The sequence below is a fragment of the Tyto alba genome, unplaced genomic scaffold (assembly GCF_018691265.1).
Source record: "Tyto alba isolate M040663 unplaced genomic scaffold, T.alba_DEE_v4.0 Super-Scaffold_16, whole genome shotgun sequence".
Classification (NCBI taxonomy): Eukaryota; Metazoa; Chordata; class Aves; order Strigiformes; family Tytonidae; genus Tyto; species Tyto alba.
Window position 1 is genome coordinate 9,118,836 of NW_024881278.1, and position 23,500 is coordinate 9,142,335.

Below are 23,500 nucleotides of genomic sequence, written 5' to 3' on the forward strand. Positions count from 1 at the left end.
CTTTTAAATTATCAGAAAAACTGTTGGAGGAAAATGGAGTTTTGAACCAAAACCACAAATGACATAATTCTCTAAATCTTAAATTAAGCAATGAAGCTGAAATGACAGTAGTATATGAAAGAACTGTTACTGGATTAAATTTCTTAATTAATCCAGCATCACATACCTGAACAAGCTTCAAAGCAACCAGCAATTGGTAGGAACAAATCCCTTCAGAAATACTAGTCCTGTAACCAATACTATATGCACAGGAGAATCTGTCAGGATTTGTTATATGCTGAAGGAAAGTTGACATTTGTTGCTAGGGTAGGTTTGACAAAAGCCTTTATTCAGGTACTGTTTTCTGTAGTTGACACAACAATACAGAGTTTTTTAGCATGACTTGGAACTGAGATGTCTAGAAATTGGCATATCAGAAAAGGTTCCAGTTCACTTCAAGGAAAGCTCCAAGCAAAGGATCAGTCATTAAGCAGACACACTGTTTATTAGTCTGAATTCAGGGCTGCAATTCCCAGTCAGGTGCTGTTCTCCGATTAAGGTGTGCATTCTCTGTCCTTGCACCTCTGATCTAAAAGAAATAATCCTCATTTTCTTTCATGCATCCAGCACCCCTTCTGAGCCTCACCAAACTATCATCACCCCATCTGGCACTCACTTGGCTAAATAAGAGAAAGTACCCGATTTCCATCTCTTGACTCTATTCAGCCAGAAAACTTCACAAAACTTGTAGAGATTTATTTCTGAGATCTTTACTCCTGTTTGAAGTGCTATCTGTTTCTAGCATATCTAAAGACTGCAGGAAATTGATAGACTGATGAATGGACTGCTGGAGCGAACATGTAACCACATAAACCTCTGTTCAAACTATGTCCATCAGAGGATACTTTAAAATTGTGTTTTCTGCATGTTCAGAAAATGATAGCTGTTCTCAATATTTAAAAAAAAAAAAAAAAAAAAAAAAATCAAAAGAAGTCCACCACCACAGTGCATACTAACAATAAAGATATTTGAGATTGTTCTCATTATTTTAAGAATAAAACATTAAATTCTTACCTAAATTTTCATCAGCTGGTAGGAAGAGAAGTATAAAATGCAGTTCTGGTACTGTGATAAAAGCTCTCCTGGAAATAACATAACTTCATTCAGTCTTTCATCACTACACCCATCAGTCAGATACAGCAGCTAGTCTAATACATGACATTTTTTCTCCAGTGTCTCTAATCTTCTTTCATGACTCCACATGGCTCAAAAATTAAAACGTTTATGACAAGTAAGATCATATTAAATTAATCTGGGCATTTTTTATTGTTTTTTCTACCTTACTTCTCTCTTTATTTCCTAATCCTTTGATTCCAAACATCCTCCTTTTTATATCGGTTCCCCAGTGGTGAAAAAATTAAAGATGCCAGATCTCCTCTGGCAGATCTTTGACCTGGCATCTGGATGAGCTGGCTTGATGTGACAAAATAACTGTAAATTCAACAGCACCAAGCGCAATTCACTGTTTATGTAAGTAGATTTTGAACTATACTAAATAACCTGAGGAATGGTTATATTTGAGTACTGAACTAACACAGTAATGTATTGTGCTGTTCGTACTGTATCGGTTGCAGTTTTTCCATAGAATCTGTCACTAACAAACTATCAACAGAATACCTGGGAACATTAAAATATTCCAGAAACATCTATAGCTTCCTAAACTTCCTGCTCAGTCATTCACTTTGATTTTTACAAGTGGAAAGTTAGGAAAAAGAAAACTCAGATCTGTCTTGCAACTGCAGTACTATTTCTGTGGAAAATCACAGCAAAGATACAGCTAACACTGCTTGGGAAGCATACTTGGAACTAGAACAGCTTGGTTTCAAAGCCAACAGTGCACATTTTATTAATACAAGGTTATGTGTTATTACCTTCCGAGACCATTTAGAGAGAGATTTAATTTTGATCCAGTTCACCTTAAGGCATTTTTAAATTCTATAGCCTCTCCAAATAACGGTAGGAGAATGCACATGCTTCACTACATAAAGTTACATATGAACTCACCTAACAATTTCTTGGGAACATCCAGCTACATATTCTTCTTTTGCCACAAAAAGATGCATGAACAATGTATTCAAAGGCTACAAAATGAGGAATGAAAATCTGAACACCATGCAGCTAATATTAAGTCAACACAAGTATTAATATGCACATTTATTTCCAGTACATATGATCTGCACTCAAAATGAGTAGGGCAGACTAAAAGGCATCTTTACAGTACACGTATTTCCAGTTAACCTGAAAAACACTAGCAAAGGAAAACCCCTGTGCTGGAACGGAAAGTTCTATTAATTCAGCTGTCTTCTCTTGCATATTAATTTCAAATGCTGAGTCAATGAAGGTCTAGCTGTAGATGAAATATTTCTACAAAAAAATATTTTAAATGGGAAAACTTGAGGTCTTCTGAATAGCTTAATATTCAACAAAAATGTTATGGCTAGAGTCACCAATAAACTTCAGCAACTTTAGAGAAAGAATGATTTTAATAGAAATCGCAGTATATGGACCAGCACAAAACCAACAGGCTATTTTAATGAACACACACCAAAAGCCATTTCTAAAAATCAGACTTTCTTTTTTGTTTGTTTTTCTAAATGCAAAAGAAAAAGGAACAAGAAAATAATGTTTTGTTCTTGAGGTCCAAGAGGAGGCAAGATTTGGCCTGTAACTTTCTGAACAGTGATAGTAACCAGGCAATCCTGTAAAGCATCTTCACTAATTATATTCTGCACAAGTCAGTTCTTAATTTAGACCATTAAGATTTCTTATAATTTCTGGGGAAAAAGACTTGTCAACTAGACTTAAAAAATTCTATTTTCAGAAGCACATCTGTTGTAAAGCACATCTGTATGGATTTAACCTGCAGTTATCCACATATATGTCATCTAATTATAACTCAGAAGAGGTTCAGTTGTTTTGTCAAAGCAGAAGCATAAAACACATATTGAATGTTCTGTATGTATTTTAGAAAATAATCTCCATTCCATAAAAAGAAGAGTCATTCTCCTTGTCAGTGTTCCAAAGTACCTTTCACTCCTGTTTACGAGTAGCAACTCCTAATGTGCTCAAGGCTCTTTTTTTTTTTTTTTTTGTCTTTTCTCTTTGTATGCCCCTGCACTCTAAAGTCAGCTGCAGCTTTGCTGCAATGGATATTGTCAAGCAGGCCGCCTGAGGAAGAGCTTGCAGAACTGACAGCACAGCATAACCCAAGAGGGGCAGCTGCAGCTGCACAGTGAATGAAGTGGTTGTGCCTGCAATATGCCTGTACACAAAGTACTGTTCAAGTGACAAAGAAAACAGATTACAAGAAAATTACATGTTTTTTTTTTTCTATACTCCCTTTGGCTGTAATAATTTTGTTTCTTTTAGCGGGACACAGCATTTTCAAATACAATTGCTGTATTTGTCAGTTTTTGTGCAAGCCATTGCTTAATGTCTCCCAGAACAACATTGGAAAGCTGATGAACAAACTGTCTAGAGATAATTTTAGTACTGCCAATACCTTATTATGGCATGTGCTGTCTAGTTTTTGAATGTTTATGGTTAGTATCTTCCATCTTTTCTCAACAGTCGCAGGATCTAGTTCCTAGCTGGACTGAACGATGGACAGCATTTAAATCCTAAACTCTTAAGTGCCTGTTTCTACTCCTTAATTCCTAGGAGTAATTTGTGAACTTGAACAAGGAGTCTGTACAAAAACTGCCACCACACAGAACAGAGTGCAGGAATCTCAACACGAGCACAAAACAAGCTTACTCTAGAACCAAAACACTCATGTCAGCATGGTCCTCCACCCAGTGCAAATCACTATCCGTCAAGCAGGGGTACACTCCCTGTCCCTTATTCTTTCTCTAAAGCCATTACATTTGCATGCAGTCATGTAAAATAGCAAAACTTTGTTCCAAAAGGTGAGAAATGAGGATTCCAGTTCCCTTACAGTGAGAAGGACTTTAGACCAAGGATTCCACCTCCCAGGTAAATGTTCTGTTAGCTAACACCAGAGCTGGACAGGTTTTTGAATGAAGAATTATTGGTGACAGCTATAATTCACGCTGCTCTCAGTGCTAGCACGGTGCATCAGACATGTTCTGCATGTCTGGCAGGGAAGGAACTTACATTCCCTAACCTTACAGATACCTTCAGTTACTGGAGTGCAAAAGCACAGGTACTCATGAACTTCTGAGCATCTGAAGGTTTCATAAGGAATCCGATGATCACCTTCTTCAGCCTGAATACCTCAAATCTACCTAAAAATAGATTCTAGATGCCTATGCATATTTTTCATACCTGAGTCTTAAATGAAAACTCAACTAAAATCACACAATTTACTTACAGTACATTCATTGTTAATGTAGTTCTCATGCAGGAATGATTCCCAATCAGACTGCTCAGTGACATTCCAATTTGGATAGTCCAGAAAGACAGCATGGGCTATAACTTCATTCTTCTCACTGCAGAGCGTCAAGGCAAGATTTGATTTTTCTCTGTGAAAACAATTTGATTTTGCAGAAGTTGAAGAAACTACACAAAGAAAAGTGACTGACAATGCAGCCAGTGAGAATAGCAAAATTAACCATGTTCAACAGTGTTCCCAGGATCAGGTCTTGATAAAACTTTATTACCCACATCCTAACTTGACATTATCGTTTCAGTTCCAAATATTTAGTGTATTCTGACATTATAACAACTCACGTGATTTTTCAAATCCTCAATTACTATTCATTTGATAAGCAAGACTTAAATGCTCCCTCTTCTTTGTATTTTCTTCACACATCTATTTTTTCCCCAAATAGCTAGTACCCAAGACATTTGCCATTAAGTGGAAAAAAAAAACTTAAGAGACCCATCAGCATTTCATACAGTCTGTCTCTGTCTGCCATTTATCACTGCACAGAAAGATGAAGCGCAGAAGGTTCATCACTATCTCCAGTGAGTACAATATGTTAATCAAAGACTTCTACAACCACCCATTTCCTCTAAGGACACTGCCATGCAAGCAGCTAGGATACAGATGTCAAAACATGGAAAATATTAAGCATCTTGGGGACATGAAAAGAAGAGGCAAATTCAAACATATTTTAAGACAGATAGAGGCTGTCTCCCACGGTGGAATAAAGAGAGGCAAAAAATAACCAATTCCTTTCATTAAAGGGAAACTGGAAGAGAAGGAAAAGATTTAGACATACACAGGAAAAGAAAACAACGGTCATGGCCACACAGTGATAAAAACCCCTAGTTCCTGCCCTTCTGCTTCCATCACTCTCCAACAGGCAAAAGGATTCTGTTAGACGGAGCAGACAGCAGACATTGGAAACTGATCATTCCATCGGGTATTATTCAAAAGTATTTCTTCTGAACTTTCATAAAAAGGAAGCTAGAATAGAGTCAAATCTTGGCCACCATGCTGGCAGCAGTGATCTAAGTTTGCAGTCACACGTGTGACACAGAAGAAATGGAAGCAGATTTTCTTTCCTTTTTTATGAATAGCATAAGAAGTCATTATGCCACACCATGTAAAGGCTCATAATGTTTTTTGCCATTGTAAACGTAGCTAAATTTCTTGAAGTTTCCTGCAAGAAAAGTAATACAATGTCCCTAAAATACTGTTACTTACAAAAGGTACATGACATCAATCTTTCCAAAAACTGCTTCTGTAAAATGGCTGAAGAGGCCGATAATATCTGAAACATCATATGATTCTGTTCTTCTGGCACTGACCACTTCTGTATTTCCTGTTGAAGAAGTTATCGTCGTCATCTTACAGCCTGCAGCAAGCAAGGAAGAAAACATTGCTGTTCTGGCAGATCCTGCCGCACTCCGTTGTTCGATGTAGTTACTTGAAATGGATTTTTATAAAAACTATGAAGAAGTGCAGTGTGGATGAATTTAAGTGCCTAGTTCCTGTAAACCTCTGCATAAATACATGCTGCATGCATATACTTACACTGCGCAAACAGTGCACATGCAGAAATACAGCAGGCAGTCATCCCTCCTGTATGCATTCTACATGCTACACAGGAAATAAATGTTTTTCATAAGCTTCAAATTACTTTTACATTTATTCATTTATAGGCATTTGCATGCTATCTATAAGAACAGTGCCCTTCATTAGTAATTTCAAACTTAATAGCCTTAAGGCTACAGGATTGGGACCGTCAGCGGCAAACAATCAGGATAAGAATGTCCTGGTAACATGAAATAGTAATTTCACGTGAGTTAAATGTATTTTGTCCAAAGCAGCTCCTCAAATTTCTTTTTAAGTCAACAGCGATGCTTAATTTTCATAAGGAATTGAAAGCTCCATAGCTTTTCTGCCCAGAAGAAAAAAAGTTTCTGTGGTTCCACATTCACAGAATTTTCCAGGTCCAAGTGATTTACTGACATGCCTAGCAAGTTCAGAACATATAGGGGCAACAGGCATTCAGACCACCTGTGACTATCAACTAACAGTTCATTTATCTTTCAGTTGTTGTGCTACTCAATATTGTAGCCTGTTGTGATATAATCAAGAATTAGGCACGTAAAGCATAAACTGACAAAACACATCAGCTCTCTATAATTTCTTAAATATACTGTTACAAAATACAGCATTACTAACTCAAAAAAAAAGCCTAGATACCAACATACCTAGAGTAGTAGAACACGTTCACCAATCTACCAAACACAACAGCCACTTCTAACACTGGCTCTAAATCAAGATGTGATGCCCAATTATTAGGCCCCACAGATGCCAATTAAAATGGGATAACAAAGAAAACCCTGAATTTTATACCTTTTAAATATAGGGAAAATCATGTGTATAGCTATACCTTTTCCACACAATCAAGACACTGTTACAGGTGACAGCACAGGTCTCAGTCATGCCAACATACATTTTCAAAAGTGTCCCGGAACAAACCCAAGGCAAAATGTTCTCTGCAGGTTTTAACACATGTGTTTAGCAAACAGAATTGTGGTTATATAGAAAGAACTAGCCAGGCTAGAGTGTACTTATTACTGAGTTTAACAATAACACCTACAAGTCAAGAATTATACTAGCTTGTGTAAGCAACTTCTTAAACATCTTAAGTTGTAAGATAGATATATTCTTCCCAGTAGAGTGGAAGGCTAAATGACAGGGGCTAAATGACAGGTGATTCTTAAAATGAGCAAAGAAAATGGCCACATAATTCACTTACACATTTGATTAAGTAACTGCAAACTGTGAGACTACTAAAATACTTGGCTATTTTTTATTAATGTCAACTCCATATATCAAAATAAACACGAATTTTATAATGTTGTTAAAGAACTTGAGTCTAGCATTACTTCAACTGAGGAAACTGGTTTGCCACATTTCTGTATTCAATTGTTTAACTTAATACATTGAAAAAAATATCACGCCCTTCTCTACTAGCTCCCTTTAAAGGCCCTAAACACTCGCGCAACCACGAGTGACAGAAAACAGCGCTTACGTGTGAAAAATGCACCGTTCCTACAGCAACTTCTGCATTTCTACTAGAGAGCGGCATGCCGTAGGTGAGCGACCTAGCAAAACGAGCACTGAGGATAGTTTCCTCTCTGCCTCCTTAAACAAATACTCTCCTTTGAAGCACAAGCGAGATTCCCGTGCGGTATGTTTTTTTTCTGTTTCGGACTCAAAACACACCGGGCGCGTACGGGCCGTGGGGTGCGAGTCCGAGACCTCCGTGGGATACCTGACCGCCCGTGGCGATGGCGGCCCGCCCCCCCTCGCCCCGTGCCACGCCGAGAACCAACCGCTTGCCTCAGCGGCGGGAAGAAGCGTGTCGACCACCCACCCCCAAAAGGCACAGGGGGACGGAGCCAGACCCAAATTTTAAAGCCCAGCCGGCCCGGAGGCTACCGGGTCTAGGGACTGGGCTGAGCGCGCTCACCTGACAGGAGTGAAAGAGAAGCATGGGCAGCTCGGGCGGGACAGGAGTTTAAGGCCCGCTCTCTTAACACCTGCCGGGCCACGCGTGGGCCCTGCCACGCCGTGAACGCCCCGCTAATCGCATTAACGGCGGGCGCTCGCCACGGGCACCCGCCCGCAGCCCCCCCCGCACCCGCCGGGCGAAGCCCGCCGAGCCGCCAGGGGGCGCCGTCGGGGCCGTGGGACCTCCCGCTGCGGCGGGCACTCACCTGCCTCCCGCTGAGGCGGGGAGCGCCTTTCCTCGGCTCCGCCAAGGACGGACAGATCGACGGACGGACCGACCGACCAGCCCCTTTGCTCCGCTCCCCGCCTCAGTGCCGGCGTCGGGACGCGCCGCCGTTACCCCGGCAACGACGCACACCGGCGCCGCGTGAGGTCAGAGGTGACCGGGGCGAGGCTAGCAAGGGAAGAGGCGGCAAGATGGCGTCTACGGCGGCCGGGAAGCAGCGGATCCCGAAAGTGGCGAAGGTGCTGGGGAGGAGGCGGCGGGCCCGCGGCCGGAGCGGCCCGGGGAGAGGCTCCACCGCCGCGCAGCGATGCCGAGGGACGGCCGGCTGCCGAGGCCCCCGCTCCCGGCGGCCTCGGGGAGCTTTGCCTCCCCTCACGCTCTGGGGAGCAGCCGCCTAGGGTCGGGCTAGGGGCCCTGCCCGTCTTGGGGGGGGGGGTGTGTGTGGGGTGTGTGTGTGTCTCTGCATCTTTCTTCGGTAAATACTGAGTGTAGTAAGCCACCACTGCAAATTAGTCATGGGGGGGATTTCTTAGTTTTGCATGAGAAAGAGAAAATGTGAATCGAGCCCCCTTACTTTACAGGTGAAAAATAAAGCACCTGCAGAAGTTCAGATCACAGCAGAACAGCTTTTAAGAGAAGCAAAAGAGAGAGAACTTGAACTTCTTCCACCGCCTCCACAACAGAAGATCACAGATGTTGAAGAGCTAAATGACTATAAACTCCGGAAAAGGAAGGTAAGGGAAAAAAACCCTAATTGTGATGATGGTATAAAGCAATACAATTTTACTACTTTTTAACTTAAGCAAGATGTAGTCTATATTACTTGTGGACTTTCCAGATGAATGGCAATTCCTAAAAATCCTAATATTTTCATAGAAAATGCTCCTTTTGTTCAACATTTGCAAGTTAAACATGGTGTTTAACATAAAATCTGATAATACACAACTCACATATTACCCTATTCAGTATGTTCAGAACATTGCAAGGGTAATTATGTACATGGTTTATGCATTTTTTTTTTTTTTTTAATCACCACTAGTATCTGGCCAGTCACCATGACAGAACATTAGCAAGCTTTATAGTCATGTCACTGTTTTTTTCCACCTAAACTGTTTAAAAAAAGCATTTGCGAGTGATATTTCTGTCTGTAAAATTATGATATGACTTAGTACATTTCAGATCACAACTGTCTACATTAGTTACGGTTACGTTTGATGATTGTCTTGAAATTTGTCCATTTTATGTGTGAGGTTTCAGGTATAATTTGTTCTCCTTCATTTAAAAGAATTGTTTTGCTTGTTCAAACTTGCTGATGGTTTTGTGTTGCTTTTTCATTTGATAATTGCTGTCCTGGATCAGCAAAGCAAGCATATCCCTACTGGTGAACTTTCAATGTTTTCAGCACTTGGCATTTTTTTTTAGATACAGACAGCACAAACTAGGGCTATCATTCCCTGAAGCATATATGCATATATTCAGGACTGGTGGCTGTTGCAGCACAACAGCATCCCTGGACTCAGCCCTGAGGGGCTTTCATTTCCCTCCCTACCACAGTGGCTAGGACCCCTTGTGAAGTCTTTGGGCCTTACTGTGCTGGCGTACCTCACTCAGGCACGTGCTGAGCAACCAGAGTCAGATGATCAACACCACAGCACTGCAAAAACTATATTTGAAGTTAACTTTTTCATCTCTCGTATGGATGGCAGTAACAAGCCATCACATTAATGGTGTTAAACCATGTCTAGCCACATCTTAAATACCAATAGCATTGATCCTGACAATATCTAAACGTGAGCCTGAAGATGTCCTCACTGTTGCACTAAGCAGTGACATTTGTCTAGTACATTTGATGCCAGCATATTAAATCCAGAGAACAAGAATAAGGCATCTTGTTATAAAGAAGAGTTTAGAGCAATGATACATACAGGTCAAAGTGAATAAATTCATATTGGTGCATCCAGGTATATTCACAGGGTTGACTGCAATGACTGGATTCTATCTGTCCAGGTAATGTTCCTGTTGAAACATTAAGCAGGCGATTAAAAAAAGAAAGATTTCAGTGATTATTCAATCAGTATTTCAAGTATCAGGTTGTAGGAACTTGAGTTTAGTCCTATTCTGTATGATGACCTACACTACTGACTTCTGTTATGCAGTTTTTAGAAAGCATTGTATTGAGTATGATTTGTTACTACATCTGCATAGGCACAAGACATTTGGAATTCATTCCAATAATAGTAATATTCCATAAGCCACTTATTACAAGATGGCCTGCACAGAGGGATTTCTTACAGAAATAATTTTCTCCTCAGACTTTTGAAGATAACATAAGAAAAAACAGGACTGTTATCAGCAACTGGATAAAGTACGCACAATGGGAGGAAAGCCTAAAAGAAATACAGAGGTAATTATGACGCAGCTACAGAAGTCTCTTATAAACCTTTTAAGACACGTGTTGACAAACACTATCAAAGTCTTGGAGGCGTGTTACCTACACAACTGACTTCTCTTTGCCTTCCAGAGCCCGTTCCATTTACGAGCGTGCTTTAGATGTAGACTACAGAAATGTCACCCTCTGGCTGAAATATGCAGAAATGGAAATGAAGAACCGCCAAGTTAATCATGCCCGAAACATTTGGGATCGAGCCATTACCACCCTCCCCAGGGTGAACCAGTTCTGGTATGTTTGCAGAGAATGGAGCATTGCTTCTACCCCCCAAAGATTACAGATTACTTTTTTATTTTTGTATCATGTGAAAGCACATGGTTTTCTGTTTCTCCAAGTCTTCAGGCTAGTCTGAAAAAAAGAGGAAGTACAAAACCTTTCCAAAACTTAAGTGGTAAGGATATTGTGAGAGAAGGATGTTTGCGTGCCTGCATGCTGCCAATCACAACAGTATCTATATGTATTTCTGGGGTGCAGGTGGGGAATAGGTAAAGAGCTCTCAGTAATGTTCTTACTAAGCACTCAAAAAAAAATCATTGTGTTTCATGTATTTACTAAGTGATTAATAATAACTTGATCTCATTTTCTAAGGTATAAATATACCTACATGGAAGAGATGTTGGGGAATGTTGCTGGATCACGTCAGGTGTTTGAACGTTGGATGGAGTGGCAACCAGAGGAGCAAGCTTGGCATTCCTATATTAACTTTGAGCTGAGATACAAGGAGGTGGACAGGGCACGTACCATTTATGAGAGATATATCCTTTTTAGTGTATTGTGACTCCTGCCCAAGTTCAGGCCTGAATTCTTCATTTCTTTCTTACCTGCTCTCCCTTCAGCTATATCTCTCTGCTGCTTTTTACTGTGGTGTGTGGGAAGTAAGCCACCACACCAAGAGCCAGGAGGAGGTCTTAGAAGCATGTTTAGTATATGCCTTCAAATTCAGTTAAGTGAATGCACATCCAGCCAGAGCAGTGTTTATGCTTCTAGCTTTTTTGCAGTCGTTACTTGTTTCAGATTTCTCTTCCTTAAAATTCTCCCTGGCCCTTGTCAGATTTTTATACCTTTTTAAAGGTTCTTTAAGTTCTCAGTAAGGCACAAAGCCTTTGCATTGTTGGAGCAGTTTTGTGTCTTCTTCCCTGTTGCATATGCCATCTTTGGGAGTTGCTTCATCTAGTCCATGACCCCATAGTCACTGGAAAGAACACAATTTGAAATATCCAGTTCAACCACCACAGTTTCTTTAACGTAGCTCTACTTGTCATTGTTCATCCGGATGTTAAGAACTGGATCAAGTATGCCCGCTTTGAAGAGAAGCACAGTTATTTTGCTCATGCAAGGAAAGTATATGAGAGGGCAGTGGAGTTCTTCGGAGAAGAGCATATGGATGAGCACTTGTATGTTGCTTTTGCAAAGTTTGAGGAGAACCAGAAAGAAGTAAGATCTTCCTGTTAATATATCACACTAATACTAACCACCCCCACAAGACTTCTTCTTGAATATCAAACTCATGACCACTTAACATTCACTCCAATACTTGTGTTTTTCAGCACCATATGAGATACCATTATTGTAATCTGAGTTAAGGAGACAATTTTTTGCTTAGCTTCTATTTGCCTTTTGGTGACATCAAGGAAATATGTTCTAAGAAAGGTGGGCACCAAATCTGTTAAGTCCAAGAATAGTGTCATCAGATCAAGTACATATCCTCAGGATTTGTAAGTTTGAGAGGTTGTAGGCCTGCATGATAAGCAGAATTAGCCATGTTTTTCCCAGACAGTCTTTTTCAATTCTTTAATGGTCTGGGCACTTTAAAACATTCTGTGGACCCAAAACCATAATGTCTTAATATTTTAAATATTCCAAACCTGTAACTGAATAAGACATGGTGAGTTTTAGTATATACAGAATTCATTTTTTCTCCCCAAGGTTTACTGTTTGGGGAGATCTATGTTAGCAGTGTCTTAAAACAGTCATTTACATAGAGTATCTCAATGATTCTATATTTTGTTAAATTTTGCCAAAAGCTCATGGAGAATTTGTGGAGAATAAAAGCTACTTTTAAGTACTAAAGTGATATTTAATATTTTCAGTTTGAAAGAGTAAGAGTGATCTACAAGTATGCCTTGGATAGAATTCCAAAACAGGAGGCCCAAAATCTCTTCAAGAATTACACCATCTTTGAGAAGAAGTTTGGAGACAGAAGGGGAATTGAAGACATTATTGTCAGCAAGAGAAGATTCCAGTATGAAGAGGAAGTGAAGGTATGTAGTGCAAATACCCTCTGGGCTCATCCATACATCCACCTGCTGCTTAAGGGAACTGAGCATCTCATGATATAAAGACAGAGAAGTTTTATGTTACCCTTGATACTCATGCCAAGAGAACAGTTCTTTTTGAAGGCAAAATTCCATCTGGGGGAGAGGATGATACTTTGGTTCACTACTTTTTTTGTTTCTGCATCCTAATGTAGATTGCAGAGTCAACATTTTTGAGCTCAGAGCTTGGTACCCTTCACAGTCATCTTAAGGAGTAATGCAGTTTAGCTTGTAACTTTGCTTCTGTTACTATGTAACTTACAGGACACCTCACCCATGTGTAAATACTTTGGTGAAACAGGTGTGCCACACCTATCTACTATTCACTGAATACTGAGTATTTCATAGTTTCCTCCTCCCTTCTGACAGTTTAGTTTGCCTTCACTTAAAGAATGTTTGTAGGCAAAATAAAAACAAAGTAGTAAGTGTACTTTAAACCAAAAGCTCTAGTTCAAGTATACTGGAGAACGGCAGTTTATATTAATATTCTGATGATCTATTTTAAAAGATAAATTCTGAGTAAAAACTGTATGTAAAGAAATGGGGTCTGTTAACTGTAGTTACTGAAGTTTCTTTCCCATTTCCCTGCTCCCATCTTTCTGGAAGGCAAATCCACATAATTATGATGCATGGTTTGACTACCTGAGGTTGGTTGAAAGTGATGCGGATGCTGAGACTGTCCGAGAAGTGTATGAAAGAGCCATCGCCAATGTCCCACCAATTCAAGAGAAAAGACACTGGAAAAGATACATCTATCTGTGGATTAACTATGCATTATATGAAGAGCTGGAGGCAAAGGCAAGTAGTAAGAAGTCAGGTTTTCTTCTTTCCTTCCCAAGAATTTTCCTTATATTAAAAAGCTACAGATATTTTAAGAAAACTGAGAACAGAAAATACAATGTCTTACTTGTTTTGTTTATCTAGTTACAGGATTTGCTATTTAATTACGGTGGGTTTTTTTTTTCCACTCCCTTGCATCGGGAGGGGAAAAAAAAATACTTGTTTCACCCCAATTCATCCAAAAACATACCAATCGTAAAAAGCAGAAGTAGGTCTTTCTAGCCCCATCTGAATTGCCTGTTCCAGGCTGTTACCTGAACTTGTGAAATAGTTTTCGAATTTACAAAACTATTTCTGAAGTCATTCTGTGAAGCAGTCAAAGTTCTGCTACAGTGGCCTTTTGAGACTGTGTAAGTATTTCTTCTGTTATCAGTTATGTACCATTACAGCTGCTCTTTATTTCATAAAATTGTAGTGCAGGATACCAACTCCGTGTTTGTTAAAGGAACAAAGATTTTTTTTTTTTTTTCCTCCCTAAAGTGGGGATGTTCCTCATTTTACTGCCTAATTCTTAGTGTTGAATCTTGTTTTGACAAGATGACTCTGATTTTTAGAGGTTACTATTTTAATTGTGCACACTAAGTAGTATATTTATATCTTAAGTATACAGGATTCTACACAACTTAAAAATATCATTCTGCAGTTTTGTAATCATTGTACAATTCAACATATAGCAGTTTTAGCAGTGAACAAAAGTATTTAGCTTTGTTTGTTCTTACAGGATGCAGAGCGAACCAGACAGGTTTATCAGGCATGTGTTGAGCTCCTTCCCCACAAGAAGGTACGTCTCCTCCAGCAATTTGTATTGGGATTTGGATTAAAATTCATAAGATAAAGTTCTTTAGTTTTCTTTCCCCCAAGAATGAATCATGTAAACAGCTCTAAACGGCTACTAACACACTTATGAAGACTCTGTTCAGAGCTTTAAATATCCCTTCTACTTTCTCATGATGTCCATCTTCCAAAATTAATAGGCTGTTTTTTTCAATCTTAGGAGTTAGATGGCTGTCATTTGTCTCATCAATAGAAAATAGCAGCCACAACACTGATGTCAGACTTTTCTCATACAGATGCAATGTAAAGGCTTCTCCAGTATTTTCAAATTACTAAGTATGCTCTGAAAAGCCGAAATAACACATATTCAGAGGATAGCACAGTGTTATTAAGCAGCAGGAAAGAACTCTTTACTTACTTGTTTTCTTCCTCAGGCTGGTCCTTTTATGGTTGTACTCAGCCTAGTTGCCAATAATCTCTACAGAGTACTTGCTAGTCTGTTTTATATGGGGTTACTGCCTTTTATAGCAGCTGTTGCTGATTGTCTGCCCAGTCCCAGCTGAGGGAGGTGCATTTGATAAACCACCTTTCAGGTGTGTCTTAATTGGTCTTCATGACTGTTTTTTTGGATTTTTTGCCAGAGAGCTTTAATTAAAATATCCATGTGGCCAAACCCTTAAAACAATTAATAGCATTGCCTTGGAATGTTAAGAAATCTTGGTTCATGTACTTCCTTTTCTAGTTTGTCATTAATCATGTCATCCAAGTATCAACTATGTAGATTGGGATTAATCTGTAATTATTAAATTGATTAGCTGTTAATTGATTCAGTGATGTCTGATATTTTAGCAATCAATTGATTGGTCAATGAACCATTTTCTTTGAGAAGATTTCTGTCCTGATCATGTTTGTGTTCATCTCTGATGTAGTATATTGTTCTGTTGTAGAGGAATTGTTTTGGATTATGATCTCTCAACTTCTCAGCAGGAAAACACAGATTAAATGTAATTAAATGCAGTAGTGTCTTGTATAGGTAGAGTGTTTATTATTTTAAAGAACATATGCAATATTATTTACTAAGTTTCCAGCCTAAGCATCACCTTGTTCTTTTTCTTTTAGTTTACGTTTGCCAAAATATGGCTGCTGTATGCACAATTTGAAATACGCCAGAAAAATCTTCCACTTGCCAGAAGAGCTTTGGTAAGCTTTTGTTAATTCCATAATTGACTTTACTAACTAATAATATCAAGGGATCAGCATGAAAAGATCCTAAATTGTCTTTAATAAATTGCTGGTTTAATCCACTTAAGTAAAGCATCTGAGAAGTCTGGAGAGACCAGTATTTACTGTCATGTATGATTTTAAAAAGAAGCACAGCTTGATATGATGAATTGGCCATGGGCAGAAATGAATGCAGCTTTCATGTTTCAGCTGACAAAACACACAACTGAATGCAAGAGTACCCAGATCAGCTTAGTGTACTTGGAAGTTTTTAACTGCTGTCAATTTGTTTAAATTATGTCAATAGCATTTTAAAAAGCATTTTAAATAAATAGGGAGTTTTTGACTCTCAGAAATAAAGATGTGCTAGATAGAGTGTTTGTGACCCCGGTACCAGGTTGCTGATAGAAGCAATCATGGGGACTTTAGGCAGGCTCAAGGGCTTCTGTGCAAATTCACTATGTGAACATCAGAGAACAATGGAGTGCATTTTGGCAGCAAAACCTTTTGAAATTAAAAACTTACTTTACTTTCGGTTTAGGTATTTTAAATAAGCTTAGTGATAGCATTAGGAATTTTGGGAGAAAGCTAATGTTGGTAACAGTTGAGGTGTTTGACTTTAAAGAGAAAACTGATGGGGTTTACACCAAACCCATGACACAGCAGTGATAAGAACATAAATGTGAATGGCCTTCTGTAGCTGACACTGGACCAGGTCTGCCCGCAATGTGCTGGTAAAGCTTTGTCTCTTGAGCTGAACTCCTGCCTGTGACCAGAAAAAAATGAAGCGGAGGGCTTAAGACCCCATGAGACTGTTACTGTCTCCCTGCAGAAGAAGAGCCATCGGTCCTGAAGCATGTTGCTGTTTTGGCTTGGCTTAGTCTACCACTGCTCAACGTGACCATAGTCACCAGCCAGTACCCTGCTTCTGGCTGCCTGTGGTCTTAGGGGTGAATGTTGTGGTAGATTCTGGAAAGGGTCCTTTGACCTATCTAGAAATACAGAGTTTACTCAGTTTCTTTTAGGCTTTTCTCTTGCTGGTCTTTTCCCCTGTTGCTCTTTAATTTCTTTGACAGGCTTTTTCTCAGTACGTCCCCTTTTTCTTATTTTGGAAACCAGATTTTGCTGTTGTAGCCATAATACTTTTTTGGACTGGACCCAGATTTGGCCAATAGTTTCTTTCTTTATTTTGCAACGAGTTGACTTTGAACCACCTCTTGGCCAGAAGTCTTGCTCCTGTCCTGAGGTGAGGGTCCCACACTGTCACCGTGCAGAAGAGGAGGTCCAGCTCCTGATGCTGAAGCTCTCATCAGCATGCAGACAACACCTTGCTTTGCTTTATTTTCACTGGCTGTAGATGGTGTGTGGATTCTTTGTTTTCCCAGGGTCTGAGAGATGCTGGGACTTGGAGACATGAGATCAGCTGGAGCCTATTCTGCTTAAGAAAATAGTAATGAGGGGTGTGGGTGGAAGAATTGACCATAATTTGAAGCAGAAAAGGCATTTGTAGAGCTGGAGGGCCATAATGGTGACCAAACCCATATCCCCAAGTGGTGGTTTCCTCCATTTTTAATACGTACCAAGACAATCAATGTGTAGGAGAATTGTAGTAAAGGAATTTGATCTCAAATTACTTAATTCACATTAGCTTGAGGGGACAGAGACTGCAGTGCAGATAATACCTGTCTACAGAAGTGACTTAAAGGGTGAAGCTCACTACATAGCTGTCTCAAATGTGCCCATTCTTAACTCTTGCTTTAAAAGATTCCCAAATTAAGAATCAGAAACTCCTTTCTCAAAGCTTGGCCCTATGGCTTAGGACAGACAGTTTTCTTCAGATCCTGAAGCATACCAAAAAGGAAATATTTTTTCAAAACTTTATCCTCCATCTATCTACTACTGTAAGTCAGCAGGCAGGGAGCGTGGATAATTATCTGTGCAATGATGAATAGCAGTGGTGGTCCAGGAGACAGTTCCTCTTGATATAATTTGTTTTATAAGATACTTGGGAACTGCTTACCTGGAAGACTGGTACAGACTGGTACTGTGCTTTCTTCAGCTTTTGATGCAAGTTGAAGTGTTCATTTGATGTGCCAGGGTGAGTTTCAGTGGATACTTCGTGGGGAATCCATGTTACCTAGAAATATAATGTTAGGTTTTCTGCTTTCAGAGTTTTTGTTGATGTTTGTGGATGCACATTCATTTGGCAAACATTGGTAGGATTTCATACTGGCCCTGACCAGAGTCTTAAAAAACAAACTCTGCTCAAAAAACAAGCTCTGCTCAAAAATTAATTTGAGTTCAAATACTGGAGAGTAAACAGATGTTTAGAAAGTAGAGTGTTTTTTTTTTTTCCTTGCAAGATCTTTAAGTGTGTTTGTTTTGGTGTTTTTGGTGGTTTTTTATTTTCGCTTAACAGGGGACATCCATAGGTAAATGTCCAAAAAACAAACTGTTTAAAGGTTATATTGAATTGGAGCTACAGCTGCGAGAATTTGATCGCTGCCGAAAGCTGTACGAAAAATTCCTGGAGTTTGCACCAGAAAACTGCACATCGTGGATTAAATTTGCTGAACTAGAGACCATTCTTGGAGATATCGATAGAGCCCGTGCAATATATGAATTGGCTATTGGCCAGCCCCGTCTAGACATGCCAGAGGTAAGGGGTTAGATGAACTTCAAAAACTTTGCAGTTGGCATAATTTTAAGGTATTTATTACACAGTGTGGCTAATTAAAATGGAAATAATCTACCAGCTTGAACAGAACTGCTTACCGTAGTGGCTTAGCCCGTGTCTCATTAATTTAACATCTGTTTCTAAGGGGGGTATGCAGGACTATAAAACCCATAATAAAACACGGAGGGAGAAACGTGCCTACAGAAACAAGCTAAATGGTTTATGTGCAGAAGATTTGATATTGCTTGGTCATAATCCTGGTTTGTGCAGTCAATAAATATTTAGATCTCTGAAACTTTTTCAGAGAAATTTCACATTTATCCATGCTCCTCCTCTTTTTTTATTTCTATATTTTTTCCCATTATCTCAGTGTGCTATGAAGATAGTGAGAGACTTCTCTTTTGCAGGTTCTTTGGAAATCCTACATTGACTTTGAAATTGAGCAAGAAGAGTATGAGAAAACAAGAAATCTTTACCGCAGACTACTTCAGCGGACACAGCACGTTAAGGTACGTTTGGGTACCTGGAATGCAGCATTGGTCTCGAATCTGGTCCATGGTGGATGGAAGCCCTTGACTGCTTTGATTGTGTGGATTTTTCGAATCAACAGTGAACCCAAGTTCAACACCGTGTCTGTGCTCTGAAAAGGGGAAAGACATTTCTAGATTACATATAACAACAGGCATATCTTATATGAAAGAAGGCTTTGCAGAAGGTTTCCAAGCAGCCTTCTTCCTGCTGAGTAGCTTTGGAATTTTAGTTGCAAAAACACTGCAAGGAAAAAGTAGTTGTGATTTTTCCAATGTAGTTTGGTGCTGTCATCTGACTAAATTCAGACGGATTTATCATGACCTGAAACAACTGCCAGAAGTTTGTCAACGTAGCTTACGTGAGTATTCTGTCTTGCCAAAATAAGGCAAATCTCACACGTGTGAAACAAACATGAATTTTTTAGATAACTGCTTATGAAGAAGTACTTTAGACTTGCATTGACATTTGCTTCTTTGGCGGCTGTATTTTTTAAAATTATTGCTTAGCTAGCAGACTTGAGAATGGAGGTTTCAGCTTGGTTTTGATTTGCTTTCACCATAGGTATGGATCAGCTTTGCCCAGTTTGAGCTGACTGCAGGAAGGGACGAGAGTTTGTCAAGATGCCGGCAGATTTATGAAGAGGCTAATAAGGCAATGCGAAACTGTGAGGAGAAAGAGGAGAGAGTCATGCTTCTGGAATCCTGGAGAACCTTTGAAGAGGAGTTTGGAACCGATACTACTAAAGAGAGAATAGATAAACTTATGCCTGAAAAAATAAAGAAGAGGAGAAAACTGCAGGCTGAAGATGGGGTAAGAGGAAAAACTATGCAAGTAGTCACTTTGAATCCGTGGTGGCTTTATGCTGAGGTCTGGCACACAGAATGGTCAGCTATGGTGGATGCTATAACTGCATGCCAATTTTACTGCAGTAAGTGGGGAAAGAAGCAAGCGCTGTCCTGAAACACGTGCTGCTGAGCTCCTTTCTCTTCAGCAGGTTAGGTGGGCAGTTGATTTGGAGTAAAATACTCTTACCAAATGCTCAAGCTACCTTTACTTTAAACTCCTACCACAAACCGATCAAAACAGCTTTAGGTAGTACTATGCAGATAGTGCCTGCTTCTTAACTTTGTTTGGGAAACTATCACCAGGCTGTTGATCAAATCTGCCTGCTCATCATGCGCAGCAGAGGTAGTGCTGTGTCACACCCACACATTTTATGGGTTTCAGCTGTTACAGATGGTCTAACAAACTTGGATTTTAATTTTATCTCACTGTTACTAGAAGCACCTTCTAATAGCTAACATGAACATGCAAATTAAACTTGCTTTGTGGTATTTTTTTCCCTAGTCTGATGCTGGCTGGGAGGAATACTATGATTATATTTTCCCAGAAGATACTGCCAATCAGCCTAATCTCAAACTACTTGCCATGGCTAAACTCTGGAAGAAACAGCAACAGGAGATCGAAGCTGCAGAGATGGATCCAGACAAAGACATTGATGAAAGCCAGTCTTAATCCATTGCCTTTCCCTGACCCTTTTCTTGGGTACTGTACAGTATTTTCATTGGTGACAAATAAATGTATTTGAAGAGTTTTACTATTACTGACTTGAGACATTCTTTTTGTTTGGAGAAAAAGCACCATATTGGTGTTGATTCCCTTAAATAGTCTGTTGATTTCCAGCAAATAAAAGGAAAGGTCATGGGGCAAGTGCAGGAGTCTGGGGCTATTACCAGTGCTCTGAGAACTGGAAGAACAGGATGGGAGCTTTGTTTTTAGCACAAGACCCACTGTGCTAAGGCTCCTACAAACTATCACAGTACTGTTAAAAGATATTAACATGCCAAAACAGTAGATCTACTTTCTTTAATGAGAGAGATGTCTCTAACCATTCCTGATTTATTTTTCCAGTAATTCTGTAAAATACATATTCATCATGAAGGTAGTTGAAAACAATAAATCCTACTGACTGAAACCTCTTCAGCTTCCTATCCAAGCAAGCTTTTAACCCAGAAAACTGTTCAGGATGAACAATAATAGAAGTTAAATATAGTGAAACTAGCCCCTAGAAGACAGACTGTGTGATACTAATTTCTACAGATTTGTTTTAATATTTTAATGTCTTGGCAGCATATTTTGTAGTAAATAATCTATTGGGAGGTAAAGTAGAAGCAGTATTTAAGGGGGAACAAATATTGAGCCTAAACTTTCTCAAGAATGAATTCTTGGGAGGAAGGAGGGCAGCCTGCCCTTGCCAGGGGGAGGACAGGGATCACTGCCCTGGGGCTCTGTCCTTTGGCTGGAGACCTCACCTGCCACAAAGACTGGTGATTTATAAAAAAAAAAACAAACAGTTGAAGTGTGCCATAATAGCCTCCAGAGCTATGAGTCAGGCCATTAACCAGAGCTGCTGTTGGCTGAAGCCTGTGCAGTCACCACTGCCACATCTGGCCTGTCCAGCTGTGAACTGGGGTTGCCCCTCACACCAGCCAGGCCTGCCTGCGCCTGGGAACACCTCCTCCCCTGTGCACCCCTGGGGTCAGAAACCAGACCCTCAGTCTTTCACTGTCTCTACCACCACTGTCATCCTCCTCGGGCTGATGCTTTCACACTTTACCCTTTTACCTGGCGTGGGGAAGGGTGGCTGTGCGGGGGATGCAGCACAGCACTGCTGGGGGAGATGTGGGAGGGTTGGGGGGGGGGGGGGGGACGTTGTGACCCTGGGGGGTGGTCAAGGGCCCAGGGGCTTGGGTGGTTTTCCCCTTGATGCTCCCAGCAAGGGAAAGGGGTTGCGAAGGAGTAGAGGGAGCTGCAGGTCAGAGCCTGTTTGCACAGGTGGCACCAGTAAGTGCGATTGGGCTTTTACCACCTGAGCCCTCTTGGGTGGGAGAGGTGGGATGGGACCCACCTGGCCAAGGAGAGCAAAAAGGGGCTGGGCAAGCCGGGGAGTGGGCTTTAAATTGGGAATGAGTGGGCAGGAGGTGGTGGCTGAAGGTGAGGGAGGGAGCAGTGGGCTAGGACAGGGCTATAGGGAGCTGTGGTTAAGGGGTGTTAAAGTTGGGGAAGGAAACCTCTACACCAAGGGCGGCCCTGCGAGTAGGGCAGTGGTATGGAGGGAGCTCTCACCCTGCTCCTGGGAAAGCTGTGAGAGTGGGTGCCTGTCTGGAGTGCTGGGGCCAGCCCTGCGTGTGCAATCTTCTGCTCAGTTTGGTAAATCCTTCCTGCTCTCTTTTGTCCTATGTTTATTCGTATTGTCAAATTGGCTGGCTGAGAGGCAAGCAAGAATTACTTTACTGGTGAAGACTGTCTTTGATCACTTGCTAACCATTGTTCTTCCAAGTTAAGAAAACAAACATTTGAATTTTCAAGCCAGCTATGTAAGTTTATATCTTCTATTTTAAAGCTTGATTTGTTGTGTGGGATTTTTTTCATGACAGTAGTGCAACTGGTGGCTGTAATAGGGCTGCATGTTTGCACCAATTATTCTTTCTTCCTAAAATCCCCTAAAACCTTGCATGGCAAAGCAGTGCTATTTCATTATAGCAACCGAGAGCAGCATATTGATAGGATAAAAACCTAGTTTACTTAAGTTTATAGTGGCTCTTATGCCTTCTGGGATTTAATTTTGCCAGCATCTTGGTGATTTGGGGAGGGGAGTTTGTGGTGCTGTTGTTGATGAGGGGGGTTTTGTTTTGTTTGTTTTGTTTTGTTTTGTTTGCTTTTTTGTGTGTGTGGGGTTTTTTGTTTGGTTGGTTTTGGTTTTTGCTTGGTTTTTTATTTTTTAATGGGAGGACACAGTTGCGGTCCTGCTGCATCTCAGCAAGGCTGCAGGGAGCCCCTATCTGCTCCTTGGTTTTTGTCAGCAGTTTGGGGACCTTGTGCATCCTGGGGCTTCCATGTACCTTGGAGCATCCTGCGAAGCCTGTTTGTGGTCTGATGGGAGCAGCTGAAGAGATCTCTGTTTTGCAGCTGTTTTTCCTTAAAATTCTGAGATGCTGCACGCTACCAGAAAAATGAAGGTGTATACATTAAAAGGGAGACCGGAAGGGAGAGGGTCCACAGAGCAGTGGCAGACAAAAATTAAATACAGCAGTGCTATAGTGACAGCAGATTTACCTTGAGCTGTCTTTGCTGAAAGTCGGGGTGATGTTTGATTTGATGTTAAAAACAAAAGTGGAAATTGAATGAGGAACATCTGATAAAAATAGGAGTAAGGTGATCTTCACGTTAATGTCACCAATAAAGCATTGGGTATTTGTAATCATTTGGACCTGTAGGTATGTATTGGACTCCTCAATGTCTGAAAAAATCCTGGAAGAACACAGAAATTTGCTTATGCTGGAGGAGGCATCAGGGAAAAGTGGTAGAGAAGAAGGGTTGGGGGATAACTGTCATGGGACTGTTTTTAGCACAAGAATCTTAACTGGTTTGTGGGGATTCCTGTTTCTTTCCCGTATTTCCAAGGTTAAAGAGATGTTTCTGTGAAGCACGG

General features: G+C 40.4%; 2 protein-coding genes across 2 annotated transcripts in view; one reads left to right on the plus strand and one right to left on the minus strand.

The window, feature by feature from the left end:
* CFAP61 (cilia and flagella associated protein 61) overlaps window positions 1-8,275 on the minus strand; it is a 134,063-nt gene extending 125,788 nt beyond the window's left edge. The window contains exons 1-5 of the mRNA XM_042789385.1: window positions 8,182-8,275; window positions 5,654-5,804; window positions 4,373-4,523; window positions 2,044-2,120; window positions 1,054-1,121 (exon numbers count right to left, since the gene is read on the minus strand). Of these exons, the coding sequence (XP_042645319.1) occupies window positions 1,054-1,121; window positions 2,044-2,120; window positions 4,373-4,523; window positions 5,654-5,796 (439 nt within the window). The 5' untranslated portion in view covers window positions 5,797-5,804; window positions 8,182-8,275. The remainder of the gene's footprint in view (window positions 1-1,053; window positions 1,122-2,043; window positions 2,121-4,372; window positions 4,524-5,653; window positions 5,805-8,181) is intronic.
* Window positions 8,218-20,608, plus strand: CRNKL1 (crooked neck pre-mRNA splicing factor 1). The gene is made up of 14 exons (XM_042789386.1): window positions 8,218-8,440; window positions 8,783-8,935; window positions 10,514-10,605; window positions 10,723-10,881; window positions 11,239-11,405; window positions 11,906-12,084; window positions 12,741-12,911; window positions 13,572-13,763; window positions 14,527-14,586; window positions 15,699-15,779; window positions 18,220-18,459; window positions 18,885-18,986; window positions 19,570-19,818; window positions 20,356-20,608. Exons 1-14 carry the CDS (start codon window positions 8,393-8,395, stop codon window positions 20,521-20,523), a joined length of 2,061 nt encoding a protein of 686 aa, XP_042645320.1. The 5' UTR covers window positions 8,218-8,392; the 3' UTR covers window positions 20,524-20,608.
* Window positions 20,609-23,500: the final 2,892 nt, after the last annotated feature.